At 44.7% G+C, this 19269-nt stretch overlaps 1 protein-coding gene across 1 annotated transcript in view; it reads right to left on the reverse strand.

The window, feature by feature from the left end:
- The window catches only part of SLC49A4 (solute carrier family 49 member 4), a 599595-nt gene that overhangs the window by 14403 nt on the left and 565923 nt on the right, over positions 1 to 19269 (reverse strand). The window contains exon 8 of the mRNA XM_069616688.1: positions 13710 to 13892. Within this exon, the coding sequence (XP_069472789.1) occupies positions 13710 to 13892 (183 nt within the window). The remainder of the gene's footprint in view (positions 1 to 13709; positions 13893 to 19269) is intronic.

Consider the following 19269-nt stretch of genomic DNA (forward strand, 5'->3'; position numbering starts at 1 on the left):
TCTAAATAAACAAAAATGTCTTCAACTGTTTCCGGAAGGCCAGGATATTGACTGTGCTACTTAGAGGAGCCGGCAGGGCATTCCAAGTCTGTGCGGCCTGCACATGAAAAGCGCAACCATTTCTGCCAGCTCTTTTAAAACGATCTAATTGCAGAAGGCAGTCTTTAGCTGATCGAAGTGGTCTTCTAGGAATATATAATCTCAGCTTGTTCTTGAGATATATATGTGACAAATGGTCAGAAGTTTGAATTGAATTCTGGCCGAGACTGGCAACCAGTGGAGAGTCCTCCTGGCTGCTGATGTGGGCTCAAGGCGCTTCATCTGGAACCCAATGCGTACTGCAGAGTTTTGAATCTTCTGAAGTCTCTGAAGATCCACCTTCTTGGCTCCTCCCAAGAGGGCATTGCAATAGTCCACTCTTGGTAATATTACAGCCCGGACCAATTTTGTACGGTTTTCCTCTGAAACTAGAGGGGCCACTTGGTGGAGTACTTTCAGGTGACAATTAGTACTTTTTGTGATTGCATCTACGTGGGCATTATTAGGTTTTGACCTTATGTACCACTGGTATCGGATTTCCATCAACCAGGAAGCTGCTGTACAGGGGGTCCAGTTTCTCTCTAACCTGTTTAGGGCCATACAGCATTAGTTCTGTCTTTGTGGCGTTAAGGCAGAGCCAGTTAGTTGTCATCCAGCTTTTCACCATTTGGTAGGCCTGATCAGTGTTTATTGGTCTTTATTATGGTCTCTACTAACCTCCAGTTACAGCTGAAAGTCATCTGCACAGTTACAGAAAAAAAGATCTGAATTGTCAAGATCCCTACATAATGGGATAATATAAATGTTAAAAAGCAGAGGGGAAAGGCAGACCCAATCATATAGGAAAAACAGATAGAGCCTGACGGGTATACCTCCTTTGCCTTTTGTGGTAACATGGGCTGAGGATCTCAGGCGGAGTGTGAAGTGATCACAGGGGCAACTGTGAGAAACCTGAAGGTAAGTTGGGGAGGCTGATACCAGCCCGGGCTGTGTGTGAACCAAGGTTGCAAGTGGCAACTTTGTAAAGGAAATCAAAGAGAACAGTGCATGAAGTGTATGTTGAAACCGATGCAAATATAACTAAAGCAGTGAATTAACTTTCAAGCTAAGATTCGATGCCATAAACAGAGTGTTCCTTCAAACGTATCTGTTAGGTATCGAACCGAAAGGTGATAAATGTTAAAGAGAAGGAATTGTAAAATCAAAGTGGTCCTGCGACGGGTCAAGCAAAACTGTGCACATTTGAAAGTCTTCGATACTTGATGTAAAACTGAAATTGGTCCGAGACTGGCTGAGGGAGACTAATTGTGTGGAAAAGGGATCTGAGCCCAAATGAGGGGGATCCGAAGGGAACGAACATTGTACTATAGAGATCTGAGCCCGAATGAGGGGGATCTTGGTGAATAGTGAATCACCTAAAGTGAATACGTGTGAAAATCCCAAGAGGAAAAGAAGTGTCTTTTTTTTGTTTGGTTGCATCAGGCCCTCTGAATGAAGAGACTTTGAGAAGTAAAGAGACTTGCATATACAAGGTCCTGATGCTAATGATCGAACTGTATCCTCGTGCTAAAGAAGCCAGAGATTGTGCTATGCTCAAGTGAACCGCCTTGTCCAGTGCTAAAAACGTGGGGAAGGGAGTCCCACGGCCTGAACATCATTTTGAACACTTCTTTATTTTTCATAACATTGTTCCCCACACTATTTGTATTTAGAGGCAAGGATTGGCAATAGGTTTTTTTTAGTATATGCCCTTTTATTTTGACAATACACCACCAGGACTGCGTTATTATTTGATGGTCGGAGCTTGCACCCATCTGTAGATTTAGGATTAGATAGGTGTTTATCATACTCTTTTTGAAGTTCAATAAACACCCTTGAACTGTGGTCTCTTGTGTCTGTCTTACAGTTGATGCCATGCCTTCCTTACACAACCCAAACAGCAAGAGCACAAAATACAAATAAGTCCAATCAAAGGTCTTTATCACATGAATAATATTACTTGCCAGTAGTCGTCTTTTTGAGGCTTGTATCTACTTTCAGTCACATGCTTTCCATACTCTGTATCTAGTGTGTGGCTCGGAGTATATTTGTTTTTTCGCAGTGGAAAAATAGGCCATCAACACAGGCGTACATCTCACACTATGCCTATCCTACATGTACAGGTACCAATGTTCCCTCACACGTCGATGTTACATTCTCAGATTGTTTCTTTTTCTGGCCAGTCATTTGTAGGGGTTATGCGTGCAATGTTGCATTCTTTTTTTTAATCATTTCTTATCTATACTTTTGGTAACTTGCCCGCTGTTTTGTGGGGAGGGAGGGCAGGTGCATTTGAGTAAGTAGTTACAAGCCTCAGAAAAACAATTACTGTTAAGTAATATTTGTCTTCTAGGGCTTGTGAATCTGCTTCGAGTCACATGCTTTGCATAGATTAGCAAGCAGTACCTGAGGCAGGTGGTGGGAGGCCAGGGACATTGGAAAAAAGGTGTTTAGGTACTGCCTGTCCCACCTGTGAATCTGATTTTGCCTGTATATAAACACAGTAGTACTGTGTGAAGGTATGAATTGAACTCAGTTTCCTCCAGTGGCACATTGGCAATAAAAACTAGGGTGGTTCCCGGGCAGCGTGTGGCATGTGCTCTGGGTTTAGAAGGTCTTTATAGCAAGTGAATTTTAGGAGTGCCACGCATGGTCAGCTCTGCAGCGTGGCGCCATTTCACTTAACTGCAGTGATTGGCGCTGCTATCAGCGCTGGTGATTCCTTCCATGGTGGACCGCTGCATGCCGACATGGAGGAATGTGGTAGCCCTGTCACATGGGAAGGAGATAACCACAGACCGGTTTTACGGCCACCATGACAGCACACATACAATGTGGAGGAGGCTCTGCCCCAGGGTTCCACGCTGTGAACCTTGGCATCCCCGTTGTCATGCCAATGTGTTTCCAATGTGTTTCCAACCCTGGAGCAGGGAGGAAGAGTCTGAGGGCTATAAAAACCTTAACGCTGCTGTACCGGGTGCGTCTTAACGTTCACCATTAGGCTCCTTTTATCTGTAGCCAGTCTGGCAGTCCAAATGGTCTCTTACCTTCCGTTGCCTTCAGCGTTCTCTCTCTCATTCCTGTTGTCCACTACCGTTTTAGAGTTCTCTTCCCAGTTTTCTGTTTTACCGGCCAGTTCAGCTCCTGGATTCCCCATTCTTTACATTATCCATTGTCTGGCTGTCCTTTGCCTTGGGGTTAGCTCCTTCCCAGTCTCCTTTCAGTTGCCTGCTCAGTTTATGGGTCTCGCTACTCAGTCCTTATCCTGCTGACGTACGCTGCCTTGTGGGTTACCTCGCATTTGCCATGCCTTCCTGGTCCAATCTGTCTGGAGGCTCACGCAGCCCTGCATTTTACATCTGCTCCTGTTCATTCTGTGTCCCAAACCTAGCCATCATCATCTAATCAACTAATGGAGTGACAACACTGCCATCAGTCTGGCTCCCCTGACAGTGCTTGCATCATCCCTGTGCCACGATAATGCTGGGGAAGCTACTATGTGGCCTAGAAAGACCTTTTAGGTGCCTCAAAGAGGGTTTTATTCTTTCGGGGTGTTTGGGGAGGGCTTCCTGTGCCACACGTCCACCCTTCCTCTTCTCCATCATGGCGACACTACTCGACCTTCGGAAGAGCAAGAAAGACCCAGGTATGCAACACAGATGAGCTCTCGTTGACAGTGAATAGCAGAATTGTATACACTTGACAATCCATGTAGAAATTGTGGCTTTGGTAACTGAGTCACTCTCTCTACCAGTAGCGAAAGTGACAAAGAATTGGCTTGTTTTATGTCGTTTGCCTTGTAGCTCGCAAACTCTTCTAATAGATGTAACAGGTAATAGAAAAGCCATCTTATAAGAGAGGTCCCTCAATGTGGCTTTGTGCATGGGTTCAAAATGTGCTCCCATGAGCCTTTGTAACACTATGTTTCAATCTACGAAACAACCACTAAATGGCGGACTATGCAAAAAATGCATCTAAGCAGATTCAAAGCCCCAGAAATATATAACAATCAAAAATGAAACTAACTAGAAAACACAAGCAAAACCACCTCTGTACGAGAACACAGAAAATGCAGAGCCTGTAGAGAACAGCACCCTGGGTATTTGCGCAGGGGTGATCAGGTACATACAATGATACTTCTAAGCATAGGTCTTTTCAAGAAAAGGTGCAAAAGGAAGGCTTAGAAGACACTATGGTCCCACAAAGTGGACCAGCAAATAGGGCCTCTTCACAGTACCTTACATTTGTTTTTGAGGGCTCAACTGTGTTGAGTCAGGCTACAATTAGCTTCATGAGGCGATGATTCACTGTTGGGTTGGTGACCTAGTCGACTGAGACCAACACACGGTTCAGTCCAAGCAGGAACAGCATGTGGCGTGAAATATCCTGAGACAAGCAGGCGATGTCGGGCACAGTGCAGCTCACAAGATGTTTAATGTGGGTTTTAGGGTCGAGTGCTTTTCCTGGACTTTTGGGTTGCCTGGAGGCCCAATCCAGGGTCTCTGTTGACAGGGTAAGTCCTTTATTTGCACCCTCACTCCAGAGAGCTTGAATGGCACCTACAGGGTATCCTACACATCCAATGAACAGGAGACTCCTTCCAGTGCAGCCAGCAGTGAGGTCTTGGTCCAACATCAGTCACCCCCACTGTTCCCTGGGAATGGTTAGCGGACAAAGCGCTCCTTTGCTTTGGATGGCTTCTGCCTTCACCTCTATTGCAGAGGACATTGGAATGGAATGCACTCCCAAAACAGGTCCAAAGGTGTATCCTCCGTCTCTTGATGATCCAAAGAATAATCAAGAAAGGAGTGTGAGACCACTTGTTCATAAAGTTAAAAGGCCACAGGGGATTGAACAGAATCAAGCCTACTGTAAGGGGTACAATCCATGTTGCTGTAATACGTGAACCTTTCCCCTCTTCCATCATACCCAGAGTACCTTGTTCTGCAGAAAATGGAGGGGATAGAAAGAAAAGAGAACACACAGAAAACCCCTTTCTCAGATCCCTTCCCATGCCAACACCTTTAAAGGCGCTTTAGTGAGAAGCTCCCTTGTTTGAGGCTGGCCTTTGAAGCAGGGTTCCAAGAAAATCTCCCGGTGGAAGCTCCAATGCCTAAGGGGAGGCGTTACCCTTCCTGCTGGGGGATCAAAGGAAGACATCATCCTGACCATTGTCTAACTGGGAGCAGAGCAGCGAGGCTGCAGGAATACACAAAGCCCTCACATAACTGGTCTGGGCTCACAGAGCTGACACTTGTATGATAGCAGATTGCTGCGGCTGTAATACTTGTGTGCTCTTATCGGTCACATACCACAACCAGAGATGGCTTATTCTTATAGATTAACCAGACGGATAAGAAAACAAATATTACATTCAGAGTCAGAGATACAGATGTTAAAGTGTCACCTCTGGTTGCAGTGACTGAATCACAGCAGCTGACAGGAATGCACATGCAACCACTGAAAATCAGGTGTTTCAGTTGTTAGGAGACTGGTGCAGCAAGGGGACATGTATGCACTGTGTTTTTGGCATGGAGCGTTATAAAAAGGGTGGGGGGGGAAGAGAAGCAGATTCCCCTTTCAGAAACAAAATGACCTGTACCATTTTGTCATTCTGCCACACCAAGTGCCAACCTTCTCCTGCATTCCCTCGTGTGTGGCTGAGTGAGATTCATACCCTACAACACATTGGAACCTCACAGCCAACTGCTGGCCAGCACACACAGGGTGGTTCTTCATACAGAGCAGTCATGCAAACTGGTGCCTGTGCTTAGTAGCTCGGAGTCTCTTTGACATAGTGGCTCTGCTGTGCAGGTCTGCAGTCTCAACTCCTTCAAAATGGGTGGCAGGGTACTGCTCCATCGGCCTTTAAAGTGGGCTGCTACTCTTATTATGTCAGAATAGTACCTAGGATAGGATCCAAAGCTACCAGTAAATCTCTCTTGATTGTAATGTGAAATCCGATGCAGCTATATTTTTCACAAGAACTTGTAACCGACTCCGACATTGGTTCTTTTTCCAGCTAGACTACTTGTGACATTGGGCGCTATATTGATCCCATTTCCTGTTTTCCTCACAGCACTTTTGCAACACTCTTGCAGCACTGGCAAACAAACTAACAATCAGCTTGATGGTGTACGCACCATACTACCCTCCTGACATTCATCAAAATGTTAAATAGAACATTTGGCAGTGGTTATCTCTCAAGCATCACTAAACCTATATCATGAGTCCCAAATAAAAAATAAAAGAATCAGCAATTATTTGAATATTTTTGAGAGATGTTAGAAGACCTGCATAGACTGGCCATTGGTAGAGTAACCATCTCTGCTGTGGTAGAGAAATGGTTTTCAGATAAAACTATCCCTTGCATATTAGTATCCAGCAGATGCTGCAGACTGGCCTCCCGGGCAGTCGGGGAGCTCAAAATGAATGCCTTACTTTCTGATATGAGACTACAATCCCAGCCGCCTGATGAGCTTGTAACCACTACTTGTACAACCAGTCCTCTGACCCATTTACCTGCCTCCAGCTCCTTTTGGCCACTTGCTGAAATTCCTGGGCCTACTCGATGTTGCATCCACTGCTCACCTCAACTTGAAGGTGGCTGAAAGGAAATGGAGATGGGAGTAAGGGCAGTTCACCTTCTCCAATTTCTTAGCAGCCATCTTACTTTGTGTTTTAATCTTTTGAAATGGCTGCTGTGTTTCACAACTTAAATAAGAAAGCAAGCCACCTCAGACAAAATGCTGGAGGTGCCAATAGATATAACCACCCTTTTAGATATGCTTAATTGACTGGTAACGTCTCTGGGGGAACGTGTTAAGGCTGTTACTTCGCTCAGGTACAGAACGTAGTCAGTAAATACCCCTGCCTCAGGCGATATTGCTTAAGTTATTGCATAAGTAGAGGAAGAAAGGGAATGATTGGCACGGATGGCTTTCAACAGACATGTAGGCATGGCTGTTATTTAAACTGCACTACCCAAACAACAAAAGAACAGTCCCCTCTCATCGTTGAGAAAATACCACTAAGAGGTTAAGAGACACTAAAACAAGTAGATGAAAGTACAACCAATAAGCTATTGTTTTTGTCAAGAACCTCAATTATCAATTTGTATAGGTTACTGTTAGTGCCAATTTCAATGTATAGGTGACAATGTGCAAAGCACAAAGGTGGCTTGCTGCATAGGATATGCCATAGAAGTGTGTATTCTCACTCACTCTTCCACAGCCATCTTCTTTTTAGTCAGTGAAATAGTACAGATACCCGTTTACGTTTGAATAATATCTAACACATTCCTATTCATAGAGCTTAGTCATTACCTCTTTGGAAAAGGCCTCACTAACCAAAGGAAGTATAATGGCAAGAACGGATGTCTTCTAAAACATTTGACACAAAAAGGCTGCTTATCCTTAAACTAACTTTCCAAAATCAATCTAGTTTAACACGACTTTTTTTTTAAAAGTCTGCAGACAAATTGGCACACAGCTTACAAGAGCACATCCAATTCGTCAACCAGAAACTTTAAAAGAGCAGTATAAATCCTGGTTAAGTCGTTTGCAGAGATAATAGTTCGGGGGAGGGGGCTCCACAAAGCAATACAAAATTCACAATGCCAAGTTCAAAACCTTATTGGGAGGTCAATAGGTTTAATTATTTACAAAACACTTAATCAGAAAGGTAGGTAATGGAGTCCTCCAAGACTCAGTATCTCGTCTCCGCCTCAGGTTTGCTAAAGGGACATCAATTTTACTGCAGCCGAGCAGTTTGCTTCTTTCAGTATTTCTGCAGAATCCCAAACACTGCCTCAAGCTTCAGTAATCATATTAAAGGTTTCAGCACTGGTGCCCGGGCTTAATCCATAATTCATGGAGCTAAAGGTAAAGGGCAATTTATGTTCTGGAACGCACAACATAAAAATCAGACACCGAGAAGCCAACCTGCAGACACAGAAGGTGCCAAAACAAAAAAGAATTCTATCCTCATATTCCAATCAAGCGTTTCTTGCTGTGCAGGGAAATTCAAAAACAGCTGCACCATCCGTCGATGCTACAGCTCACAAGAAACTGTATAAACATCCGGGTGGCTGGGCACTAAAAGGTACAGTATTTTGCACTGGCCAAGAAATCTCTGCATCTGCACATCCTTCCATACCCCAAAAGGGCAAATCAATAACAGCTTACGAAAAGGAACTAAGACATTACTTTAAAAGCACAACTGGTTTCCACTAAAACCAATTATGTCGGGCAACCCTTGTGGGTGGAGTGACAGGTTTGTTGAAATAATGTACACAGTTCTCCAATTCGCAAAGTATTGTTTTCCCCCGTTTTCCGTTCTGGCACCGAACTATAGTCCACATACAAATGAAAGGTTAAAACCGGTGCATCTGGCAGACGAAACAACACAGAATTTGTAAAGCGAAAGTAGAGGATTGATGGTCTATTGACGCATAATGTAGCTGGGCTCAGAGAGACCCGCCCTGTGCTATTTCAACTACAGTTTCTGCTAGTCTATAGTGTTACTTCATTGATTGTTCCTAAGCAGGATGCGATGATGGACCAATTAATTAGTAAGTAGGACCTTGCCCTACACACAAGGTTTCATAGTTCATAGGACTTAGCAAATCATTCTAAATTCTACTGGGAGACAACAGAACATGCAAGAGTCTGGCTTTATGTGTTAGAACTTGATAAGATTGACTCTATGGGCCCGATTCATGGATCGTTTTCCTATGAGATTACGCCATTATAAAACACTTCCATGAATCAGGCCCTACGCCTGGCTACCCGATTATTGACTTTTCAAACCCTGTAAGAGTTTTTGAAAATATCATTGAGTGCAAGTGTTAAAACTAAATTGCAATGGATTTGGTAAGCTTGAACGGTAATTTATTTGTAGAAAACAGAATCTTTCAGGGCAAGTTTGTATTTACTGTGGCACAGATTATACACATGATCTGCAAAACATGAACGCCAAAGATGAGTTTCCACTAGCTCACAAAACAATCGCCCAGGCACTCACCCTATAATCTGCTTGTGATCGACTCAGATTCAGTTGGTGTGGTTCTGTATTGAATATCTTCCTTCAATTTCTTTCACCCATCTTTGCAGGTGCTATTGCACTGCTCTATTCTACAAATTACGGCAAAGGCACCACCACTTTGGAACATTCACGGTGCATTGCTGAAAATGTGCAAGGACAGGGCGTGGTCACCTATCATCAGTACTGACTGTTTTTTGTGGTTCCCGATTGGGTAGGAGGGATTGGTGCCACATGATGGAGTTATACTCCTGTTCCTGAAGGCTGTGCCACTAGTGCAATTGCACACTGGGAACATGGGAAGACTCATGGTCCTTGCTGAGTCGTTGTTCATACAGGATCAGTTTCGTAACGTCATGGGATGAGGTGATGCAGAGTCCTACTGATTGAAACACACGATTCTGCTTCGCAAGATGTTCCCGTGGGTGGTAAATTACACAGCTACTTTGGCACCTCACTTGATTTGTCCAACAAGGCTTGGAAACATGAAGATCCATGCCGACACATCAGGTTTGAGTTCTTATCTGTGAGAGGCAGGACCTGCTAATCAGATCTGCCTTCATGTTATTGACAGGCCATGGGTGGTAGCAGCAAGGTGGATGTGTCCATGCAATTAAGGAAACAGCAGGGTTTTGTCTTTACCACCACCTCTTTGCTTAAGTCAAACTTGTATCACAGAGGTGTTATCAATATAGACTTGAAGTGGCATTCTAGATCTCATGGCCATTCTTCCATAAACCTGAGGCAGTCCCCCCCCCCCCCATATGAACTCTGACAAGTTCTAATAAAACCAGAGTGCTTGAGGCAACGACTCCTGCTTCCATTAGGAGGCTCAATAGCAGGGCCCACTAAGTGAACTTAATGAACATGCATGTCAAATATGCCTTGGACTGGGGTTCAGGCTCCTAATGTTTTTGGAATGACAGCGAATGCTTGGATTCTCTTCTTTAGCTTCACTACTAGAACCACAGAGATGTACAAAGCAGCTAGACACTCATTACTCTGGAACATAATTCTGGCTACAATCGACAGACACAGTTTGGTATGGTGCAGACAATAAAATCCATTTAAGAACAGTGCAGGAGAAAGAAGGGCATACTCACTTCGTTATCCAAATCGACCACCCAATGGACCTGAATGGCTGCTTGAGAACACATTTCAACTGTGGAGGGGGGGGGGGCGGGGAGGATCACAGATAAGCCTAAGTAGTTAATGGCTGGTTAGAATTGTTTTGCATACTAGTTAGGGCAGTGGCAGCTGTGGCACATTGCAAGGTGCATTAGAACAGTTGCAGCAGGTAATGAGCTAGCTTATCCCACATTAGAGGTAATGAGCTAGCTTATCCCACATTAGATGCTTAAATCGAGACAAAACAAAGAAGGCTTTTGCAGCATTCAACGAAAGCTGTGCGAGTTCAAAAAAGTTGATCCCCTACGTATTCCGGATCGTTCCACTTGCCGGTCAAGTCCTTGCAAATTGCGCTGGAATAAGTAGTGACACAGGCAGCCTCCCAACATGCAGTCAATATATTTAATGACGACTTGCTAGAGACTGCTTTTTCCTACTATGTCTGGTTTCAAAGGGACCATCGGTGTTAGGTCTTTCTGATGGACATGGGGAAGTGGGACCCCTCTCCCCATTATCATTCAGTTATGCGTGCAGTCCATAAACTCTATGGATGTGTCTATATTATTATGTAGGGGTTTAGGAATGTATTCATCATTCAAATCAACATTTTCAACATCCAGTCGCAAAATCAGCTCCCTCAGGCATCGCCAGAATGGCTGCAATGGAAAGAGAAAAGGGCCTTGATTCTGAGGGCCTTTTTCTTGTTAGCATGGTGACTATCATTGTTTGGTTTTACTTTCATGAGTGGGTGCTCATTGCAATCGCCTTTACATTATAGGAAATGTCCTTGGAAACAATCTTTAGCACCCACATTTTTTTAGTAGCAGTTACTAATGGCAATATTAACTCAGGACGCGGAATGTCCCTGCCAGTAATGGCATCTCCAGGCATGTGTTAAACACCCTCGTTTTGCTGGGGCCCTTACCTTGTGCCTCAGGCCATTCCTGGCAGGGTCAGGACAGAGCCCACTAAAGCTGGCAAAGCTAAACTTTGATGCAGAAAACCTCTCCCAGACCACTGAAGCTGGTAAAATAGGTCAGGGAGTCAACACACTTACTTCAGAGTTGCGAGTACAACCTGTAGTCACAAGTCCAAACCCTGGCATAGGCAAACATTTTATCCTTGTGTGCTTGATAAATTGAGCGCCATTTAGCAAGATAATCATAACTGACAGGACAGTATTTAGAAGCCAGAGAAACCCACAATCAAATGATATATACAAAAATGTGATGTTATGCTATACATGACGCAGTAGGAACCTGAGAGGAAGGACTCGGATCAGATGTTGGGAATACACTGTTTTAGCTTTACAAAGTAGATTGAAGGGGGTTGTTTGGTGAAGTAACCAGGAATGGCAGTGTATAGGTGGAGAGGGTTGTCAACCCAAGTAACAGAGATTCTGACAAGAGTAAGAGTTAGCAAACATCATACTAAAGTACTATATATAGCGAGTGATGGAGTAAAAGTGCTGGCAGGGAGAGCAAATGAGTTTCCCTTCACCAGTGAAGCATTTACTTCTTTACAGGAAAGGGGTAGGTGAACTGTAAAAGAAGTGGTGGCCACAGAGGATTTGAGGCGAACAGGTAGGTGATGTCCATGAGCAGGTGTTTATGGTAAACCCATTTGATTACTTTATGCAGGTTTCAACCATTACAGCAACAAACGGAATTGTTTAAAGTGTGTTTAGTGCTGCCTACATCATAGGTCTGGATGGCCTGCTCATCTGGAGATACCTGTGCGGACTGAGCGGGTTCTCGACTTAAGTTAAAATGGCAAATGACATGGTTAGATGATCAGTTTCAGGCTATGTTCTTCAGTAAACAACTTAATTAATATGACCTTTTGGATGAAGATCAATGACTGTTTGTTACTGATATTGTGGCGATATGACTACAGAGGGGGCGAGCCGGGATCAAGAAATATCCATCCCTTCTTCCAAGACATTTGAAGAGTGATCAGAGGGTTCCAGATTGGAGCGATGCAATGCAAGCGAAATATGTGATTTAGTCTTATAAGGACGAGACAATACCAGCAAGGCATTTATAGGCAAGTAACTTTATTAGGTGTGCTCAAGAGAAGTCAGTGGAGGGATTCTCTTTAAGGGCTATCTTAAGCCACTGTTTTCTGGCTGGTTGAGAGTCTGGTGGCAGAGCGCTTGACGTTTTGCAGGCAGCTTGGTAAATGGGAGCAATGTTGGAGGAGGTATTTTCATTGGTAGAATGTGTGGAGACTATTTAGGCATGTAAAATGTCCCCTTTTGAAGGGTCTACTTTTGCCCTACTTCTTCCCATCTATTTGCTCATGATATTTAGAATATTAGAGATCTATGTGATTTGGTCCTGTGGGCCAGCAACTTAGAAGTAACTTTTGCTGTTGCCAGTACAGACGTCAAAAGAGAGATAGGCTCTGCATGAGGGGCATGAGTGACATCATGTAAATGTTGAACACTGTTGGGAGAGGGTGGGGAGCCATGAAAGAATCTGCTGGTGACTGGAAGGGATTCAAGATGAATGCATGAAATCTGATCCGATCATCAGTAGTTCATTTGTGAGAAGACTGGGCTGTGTGTTCTGTAGAGATCTAAAATTCCTGCAACTCGTGTGGTTTGAGGAAGGTTAAAAATGCCCATGTCCTACGGCCCTTTAGTGCTAGTGCTCAGTGTTACATTCGTTTTTAATGAAAGAATTTGCAGTCCGACTTCCCTGTTGCGATTCATAGGTTTGCCACATTGCAGCGAATGGTAGTGGTACTGCTAACTGATATATGTTTCTACTGTTAAGTCCCTCGGTATCTGCTGCACGCAAGTAGTAATCCCATATCAGCAAGACCACAAAGTTATGTCTGGAGAAATTCATACAAGGCAATTGTTTCTACTTGTTTGAATGCTTTACTTCCTTATGATTTGCAAAGTCACGTGGTTGTCCATTGAGTATTATAAATACACTCATACTGCTCTACACAACGAACACTTATGTTTAATTGCCACTATTTATCTTAGTAAAACGACAGCTCACAGGGCAATGCATGGTTTTAATAGAGGGGATGTTTGGGGAGAACCTTCTGGAAAATAGGAAATACTAGAATCCCAGAACTGAAGGTTTCACTTTAATGGAAGAGTTACAAAACATAGTGTAGATGCTTAAACCATGAGTTTCATGAAAGGTGAATACTTACACAATGGACTGAGAAAAGCTAAAGATCTGAAGAAAGCAAACTAAGTGGGTGCCCGTCAACTGCTTGCTCTACCTTGAATGTTTTACTAAGTTTATGTTGTACACGCAATTTCTTGTTTGCATCACACTTAAGCAAGTACAAGAGATAGTTATTTGGTCAATAGTTACAAACACACACTCAAGAGACATAGGTTAAAAACATTTAGTTTTTGGAGACAGGCTCAGGGGGTGTAGTCTAAAGTGACTTAGATTAAAGGGGCTCGATTCAAGAGACCCCAAGTAGCTTACCTGTATGGTAAAACGTAAGGAATGATAATAGAACGCCCATAAAAATATTGCTTAAAAACGTGACCACTCCACAAGTAATTCCTTCTGGAATCGGGTAGACGGTTTCCACAAACAGCTCAAAGAAAATTGGCACGGTGCTGTTCAGAAATACGCCAAGTAAAATGCACGATGCATACAAAGTTGCTGAAACCAAAGAAAGAAAACAGCATTAGAAGAACAGTTACTTTTTGCTGATTGAGATAACGATGCTCAAGTAATTACTTCTAAGTGGCACATCACTTTTAATTATAACGCAATGGAAAGGCACTGAACGCTTCAACATTTTGATGCTACTGTAATGGGACCATTTCTTTTTGCCTACTGATGAAAGGACCGAGTCCCGGGACAATTAGAATGAGCTTCACGCGCTTCCTAAGATATCTGTTTTCAGAAATTGATGACTATGAAAATGCAGATTAGGGTAATGCTGCCGGCTATAAACAAAGCATGTGGTATGCTAGGTTGCAGCGCCTCGCAGCTACAGTTTCAACAGTTCGTAAAACGATACCAAGATAATCATGTACAATTTGCTTTGCATTCCCAGTGTCAGCAACTCGAATGATTGCGCAAATTAGCACTCAGGCTAATGCTCCAATTATCAGTGCCTTATTCTGTTATTTACACTTAAGAGCATAATGAGCTTGAAAACATGGGCGGTTTCTATAATAGGGTATGACGGCAATCCTGCACCACATGCATTAAATGACCCCAGGCCGTAATTCTGATTAGTAACAGAAAAAAATCATGTTGGTCTAGACCAAACATATGTGACTGGGGACACATGTCCGATCTAGACATATCGAAATTAAAGCAGATGATCGGCTTTAACGTGCGAAATTGTAACATGTAAAATAATGGAAATATAGCACGTAAACATATTCTCACCTCACCTTCTTTAGCTCTTGTTTTATATTGATTGGATTGTCAAATTAATCTGGACAGCCTACCATCGAGCAAGGTCAAAACTGCATTTAAGGGGTCTGCTTATGCAGAGTTTCTGCTTGGTATTTATTTTCTTCAATCGGTTGTAAGTGAATTTTGGATTTTAAACGTTGTTTGCCATACAATCCCACAATGGCTTTATTTTGTGGTGATGCTGTGTACGTTTTGAGGAAATTCTGTTCACAAAACAGTGTCAAAATTGATTGAAATACATAAATTGCATTTATAATTTAGCTTTCATATAGCACTGCATTTCTTACAAAAGTTATTATGCAGATCACTTTGGAAATATACATGTTTTTCTTCTTAATAAATAAATGTAAAAATGCAGAGGATTAGAGCAATGAGTATTGTCTTGAAACAGACTCAAACTCTCTAAGAATACTTTACACCTGCAGTTTTTCAAGCACACATTAACAATCCATCTTCATATGCCAAATTAAAAGTCCATTGTGTGATGGACCTTTTCACATGAATTATTGCTAGCATCATAATCCCCTGTGTGCCCCTTTGTAATGAACAAGCCCTCTCGTCTATACCACCTGCAAAAAGAATCCATCTTTCAAACGTTGACACTGCTGAAGCAGTTTTACTCTCAAGCCGAAAAATATCATAGTCACCAAGGGATGTTGCAGTTTGTAATATCAAAAGTTTGTAACAATGTGTAGATTCAGGGCCTACAGAGCTTAAACAAATGAGCACTCCAAATGTGCTTAACCTTGAATGACCTCCTTTAGACGGACAGAAATTCGGCTAGATCTTGCGAAGAGCCATCAGCCCATTTGTTCACAGTAATCCAATTCTGTTGAAAGGAATATGGCATTAAACGTCTTGCTGTGGCCCCAGCACATGCACTGGGAGCAATTGCACAGTTACAAATTGTTTAACAGCGCCATTTAAAAGGGAAAATAGACTTTCTGTATTTTTTGGTTCTAAAACGTTTACAGGGTAATTCATGGAATAAATGTGCACCGAAAAGAGGAGCGCAAGCGTGAAAATCGCAGTGCACGCGTGCCAAAGCCGCATATGCAGCCATTCACCGATTCATGGAATGCGCTGCGCTTGAAAAACCAGGGATGTGCGCCAAATCCGTGGGTGGCGCACATGGGCACACACGTCACTAAACGGCGTGCGCGATGCGCACAGGGAAAGTGCTCATTGTGTAGCGCACACAAGAAAAGTGGGTGGAACACGGGGCGTTAAACGCGGAATGGGGAACAACGCATGAAAATGTGGGCATTACGGGGGAAGTACAGGAGGTAAATGCTCGCAACGCCCACACGCGTGCTCACAACACGTATTCATGGAATCGAACAGGGGAAATCCGTGCGCTAATCCGGAAACACGTACGCCAGCAGGAAGCAGGCGTAAGCGGCCCCGCGCAGCATAAAAGTGCGCGCAAACATCAAACAAGCTCATACGCTATGATGAATATACCGTTCCTCGCAGCAGTGGTCGTGGGACACCGAAGGAGGAGGATAGCTAGGCCCCGCATTTTTTACCCAGGACCAGCCTTTTTGGGATGCCTGATGACCAGGTGTATGGGAGGTACAGGTTTCCACCCCACATAATCCTAGAACTGGTGGGTGGATGCCCTCACCTCACCCACCCTGTGCTCCCAAGCACTGAGCCTCTTGGAAAAGGTGCTCAATGTACTGCACCTCTTGGCTACTGGGTCATTTCAGTGGACAAGTGCCATAGTTGGGGTTGGCTCACAGGCCACGCAGTCACGCTGCCTACACCAAGTGTTGGCCATCATGACTGCACGGCCCTCAGTCCGCAGGCACATATATAGGCCCAGAACACCTGCAGAAAAGCAGGCTGTCGTCCAGGACTTTTACGGGGTCGCACAATTCCCCAAAGTGCTAGGTGCCATTTATTGCACCCATGTGGCTCTATGTCCTCCCAGGGCCACTGAGCACATCTATCGAAACTGCAAGCACTGGCATTCCATCAATGTGCAGGAAGTATGTGATGCCAAGGGAATCATCACCTCAGTATATGCCAACTATCCTGGGTCCACCCATGATATTTTCATATTCAGAATGTCAACCCTAAACCGGGACCTGGAAGCTGGGCGTCATGGCGACACATGGCTAATTGGTGAGTATAAATGCCTCTGCACATGCATGCATGTCAGACACTGAGAAATGTGAAAACCCCATTAATAACAACCAATCTCACCTCCCCAGGGGACAGTGCCTACCCTCTGAGCACCTACATGACGACGCCAATTCATAACCCCATCACACCACTCGAGGTAAGATCTAACACAGCCCATATAGCAACCCGGGGCATAGTGGAGCGCACATTCGGAGTGCTCAAGTCACGCTTTCGCTCTCTTGACCGCTCTGGTGGGCAGCTGCTATATGCGGCCCCCAGTAGTGTGCAGGGTCATAGTGGCTGCATGTGTCCTGCACAACGTTGCAACCCGGCGGGGCGTGCCGGTGGATATGGTGGTGCCCCCTCATCCCCAACCACATGCACGGCCGCTGCGCATGGGAGGTGAAAGGGCACGTGGTGAGGCAGCCCGTACCCAGCTTGTGGCAAATTACTTCACCTAAAATTCCACCCCTGTGGAGTGCACACAGGCCTGGCACATACCAGCTGACAATCAATGATGATGACAAAAGGGACAGTCAACTGTCACAACCATACCAGCCTGAGATTGTTCACCTGGAAGTGCTACATGCTGTGCATCCCTAGCTACTTAAACACACCCAATGCTGTGTCAGAATGACTGCCCCCTTGCAAAATATGACATCCAAATTGTGGCATGTCACCCAACCCATCCCCATCTCAACTACCCAACACACCATGGCATGGCATGCAATGTGAAAGCAAAAAAAAATGAATGCACAACACATGACACAAGTGAGTGTCACAAAGTGCACTGTCCCAAATGGAAACAGGCCACAGACTATGTGCTCTCAGTAATGAATAAAAACAACACACATGAACAAATACTTACCAGCAAAACAAAACATCAGTACAGGATCAAACAGTGGCAATATATGACAGTAAAAAATTAAGTAGTGCAAGTGTTACAACCAGAGTAAGGCAGCCCATCAACCGCTTCCAACTGCAGAGTGTTGCTGGTAGGCAAATGTGTCAGTGTACTGCATACAACATGAACTGCATCTGCAAAGGAGACGGGCTTGTAAAGAAATGAAGAAGGTACATCTATACAAGTTAAAAGTCATGGATGTACAACCATATATAAATCCACCATGCAGTGGAGAATTGAACAACAATCCCCACTAGGGATGTATACACAGTTTTCACTACAGACTGCCCACACAACTTATGGGAGCCCAATGTCACTGTGTAAGTTACTGTCACTTGGTCACACCCTTTGCGAGCCCATGGAAAGGGGAAGCAGGAGGGGTGTGTGTGTCAGGAACCCAAGTTTCTAACAAGACAGGACAAGCCTGCATGTGCCCAGCTGGAATACACAGTGGATGCCTACAGGAGGCACACAAAGCAACACAATGTAAAATTAAAATTAAAAAAAATAATAATAAAAAATGGCCATGTCTGGACCCGGGGGGGGGGCACCCAGGAGGGACGAGGTACAGGGTGCAACCCAACACCCACATGCGTGGATGTTGAGAAAAAAAAAAACCCTCCATGGGCTCATGGCCTGCACGTCTACGCTACAGTGAGAGAACTGCCGTCGCTGTCATCACCCTCTGGTGCTACATCAGAAGGTGGGCGTGATATGGGCGGCAGACCACGTAAAGCCCTGGCATGCTCCTCCATGGCAGCAAGCATGCGGGTGTGAAAGGTTTGGTTCTGCAGGATGATGGTACGGAGATCCCTATGCAGCACCTCACGGGTATCACGCATTTCTGCCTGCATGGCCTCGCGTGATGCCCTGATCTCCTGACGGGTTGCCTGGAGTTCAGCCAAGAGTGTGCGTGTCAGCTGCTCCAGCTGCTGTTCTGATTGTGTACTCCGGGACACCTCACTTTCACACAGAGTATCTCTGAGGGAGCTTTGTTCTAACTGCAGGGCTTCCCTGTGGGCCTATGACTCTGCAGATATGGCTGTGCGCACAGTCTTCAGTCCAGCCCGTTGGTCCCTGTTGGACGCCAACATGTCCTCCCTGTGTGAGTGGCAAATAGACTCTGTTGCCTGCTGCTGGAGCTCCTCCTGCCTTTCAGGGGGGAGAACAGAAGTGGCCACACTATCCATGGCCTGAGCCATCATTTCACACAATGACCCCTGTTGTGCTGCTATAGTGTAGATGGAATTTTCCCACACAGTATTGCCTGGTGGCACACGGCTACCGCGTTGGTGGGCACCACACCTGTTTGGGGCAAGATGATGTGCACCTTGCTGTGTTGGCACTGCTTGAAGCTGCAGGACTGCATTCCTCCTTTGATCTGCTGGCCTAGGAACAGGAGCAAATATTGTGGAGTGTGACCCCGCATCCGTAACCGCCACAGGCGGACTTTCCAACACTGAATTCCCCATAGAAGGGTCTACCCCCAGTGCAAGTGGGTTGGACAGAACAGCATCCCTTCCAGAAACACTCACCTGCGCCGGGACATATGTCTCAATATCTGATTCAGCA

The sequence above is a fragment of the Ambystoma mexicanum genome, chromosome 9 (assembly GCF_040938575.1).
Source record: "Ambystoma mexicanum isolate Mex_15411 chromosome 9, UKY_AmexF1_1, whole genome shotgun sequence".
NCBI classification, from domain to species: domain Eukaryota; kingdom Metazoa; phylum Chordata; class Amphibia; order Caudata; family Ambystomatidae; genus Ambystoma; species Ambystoma mexicanum.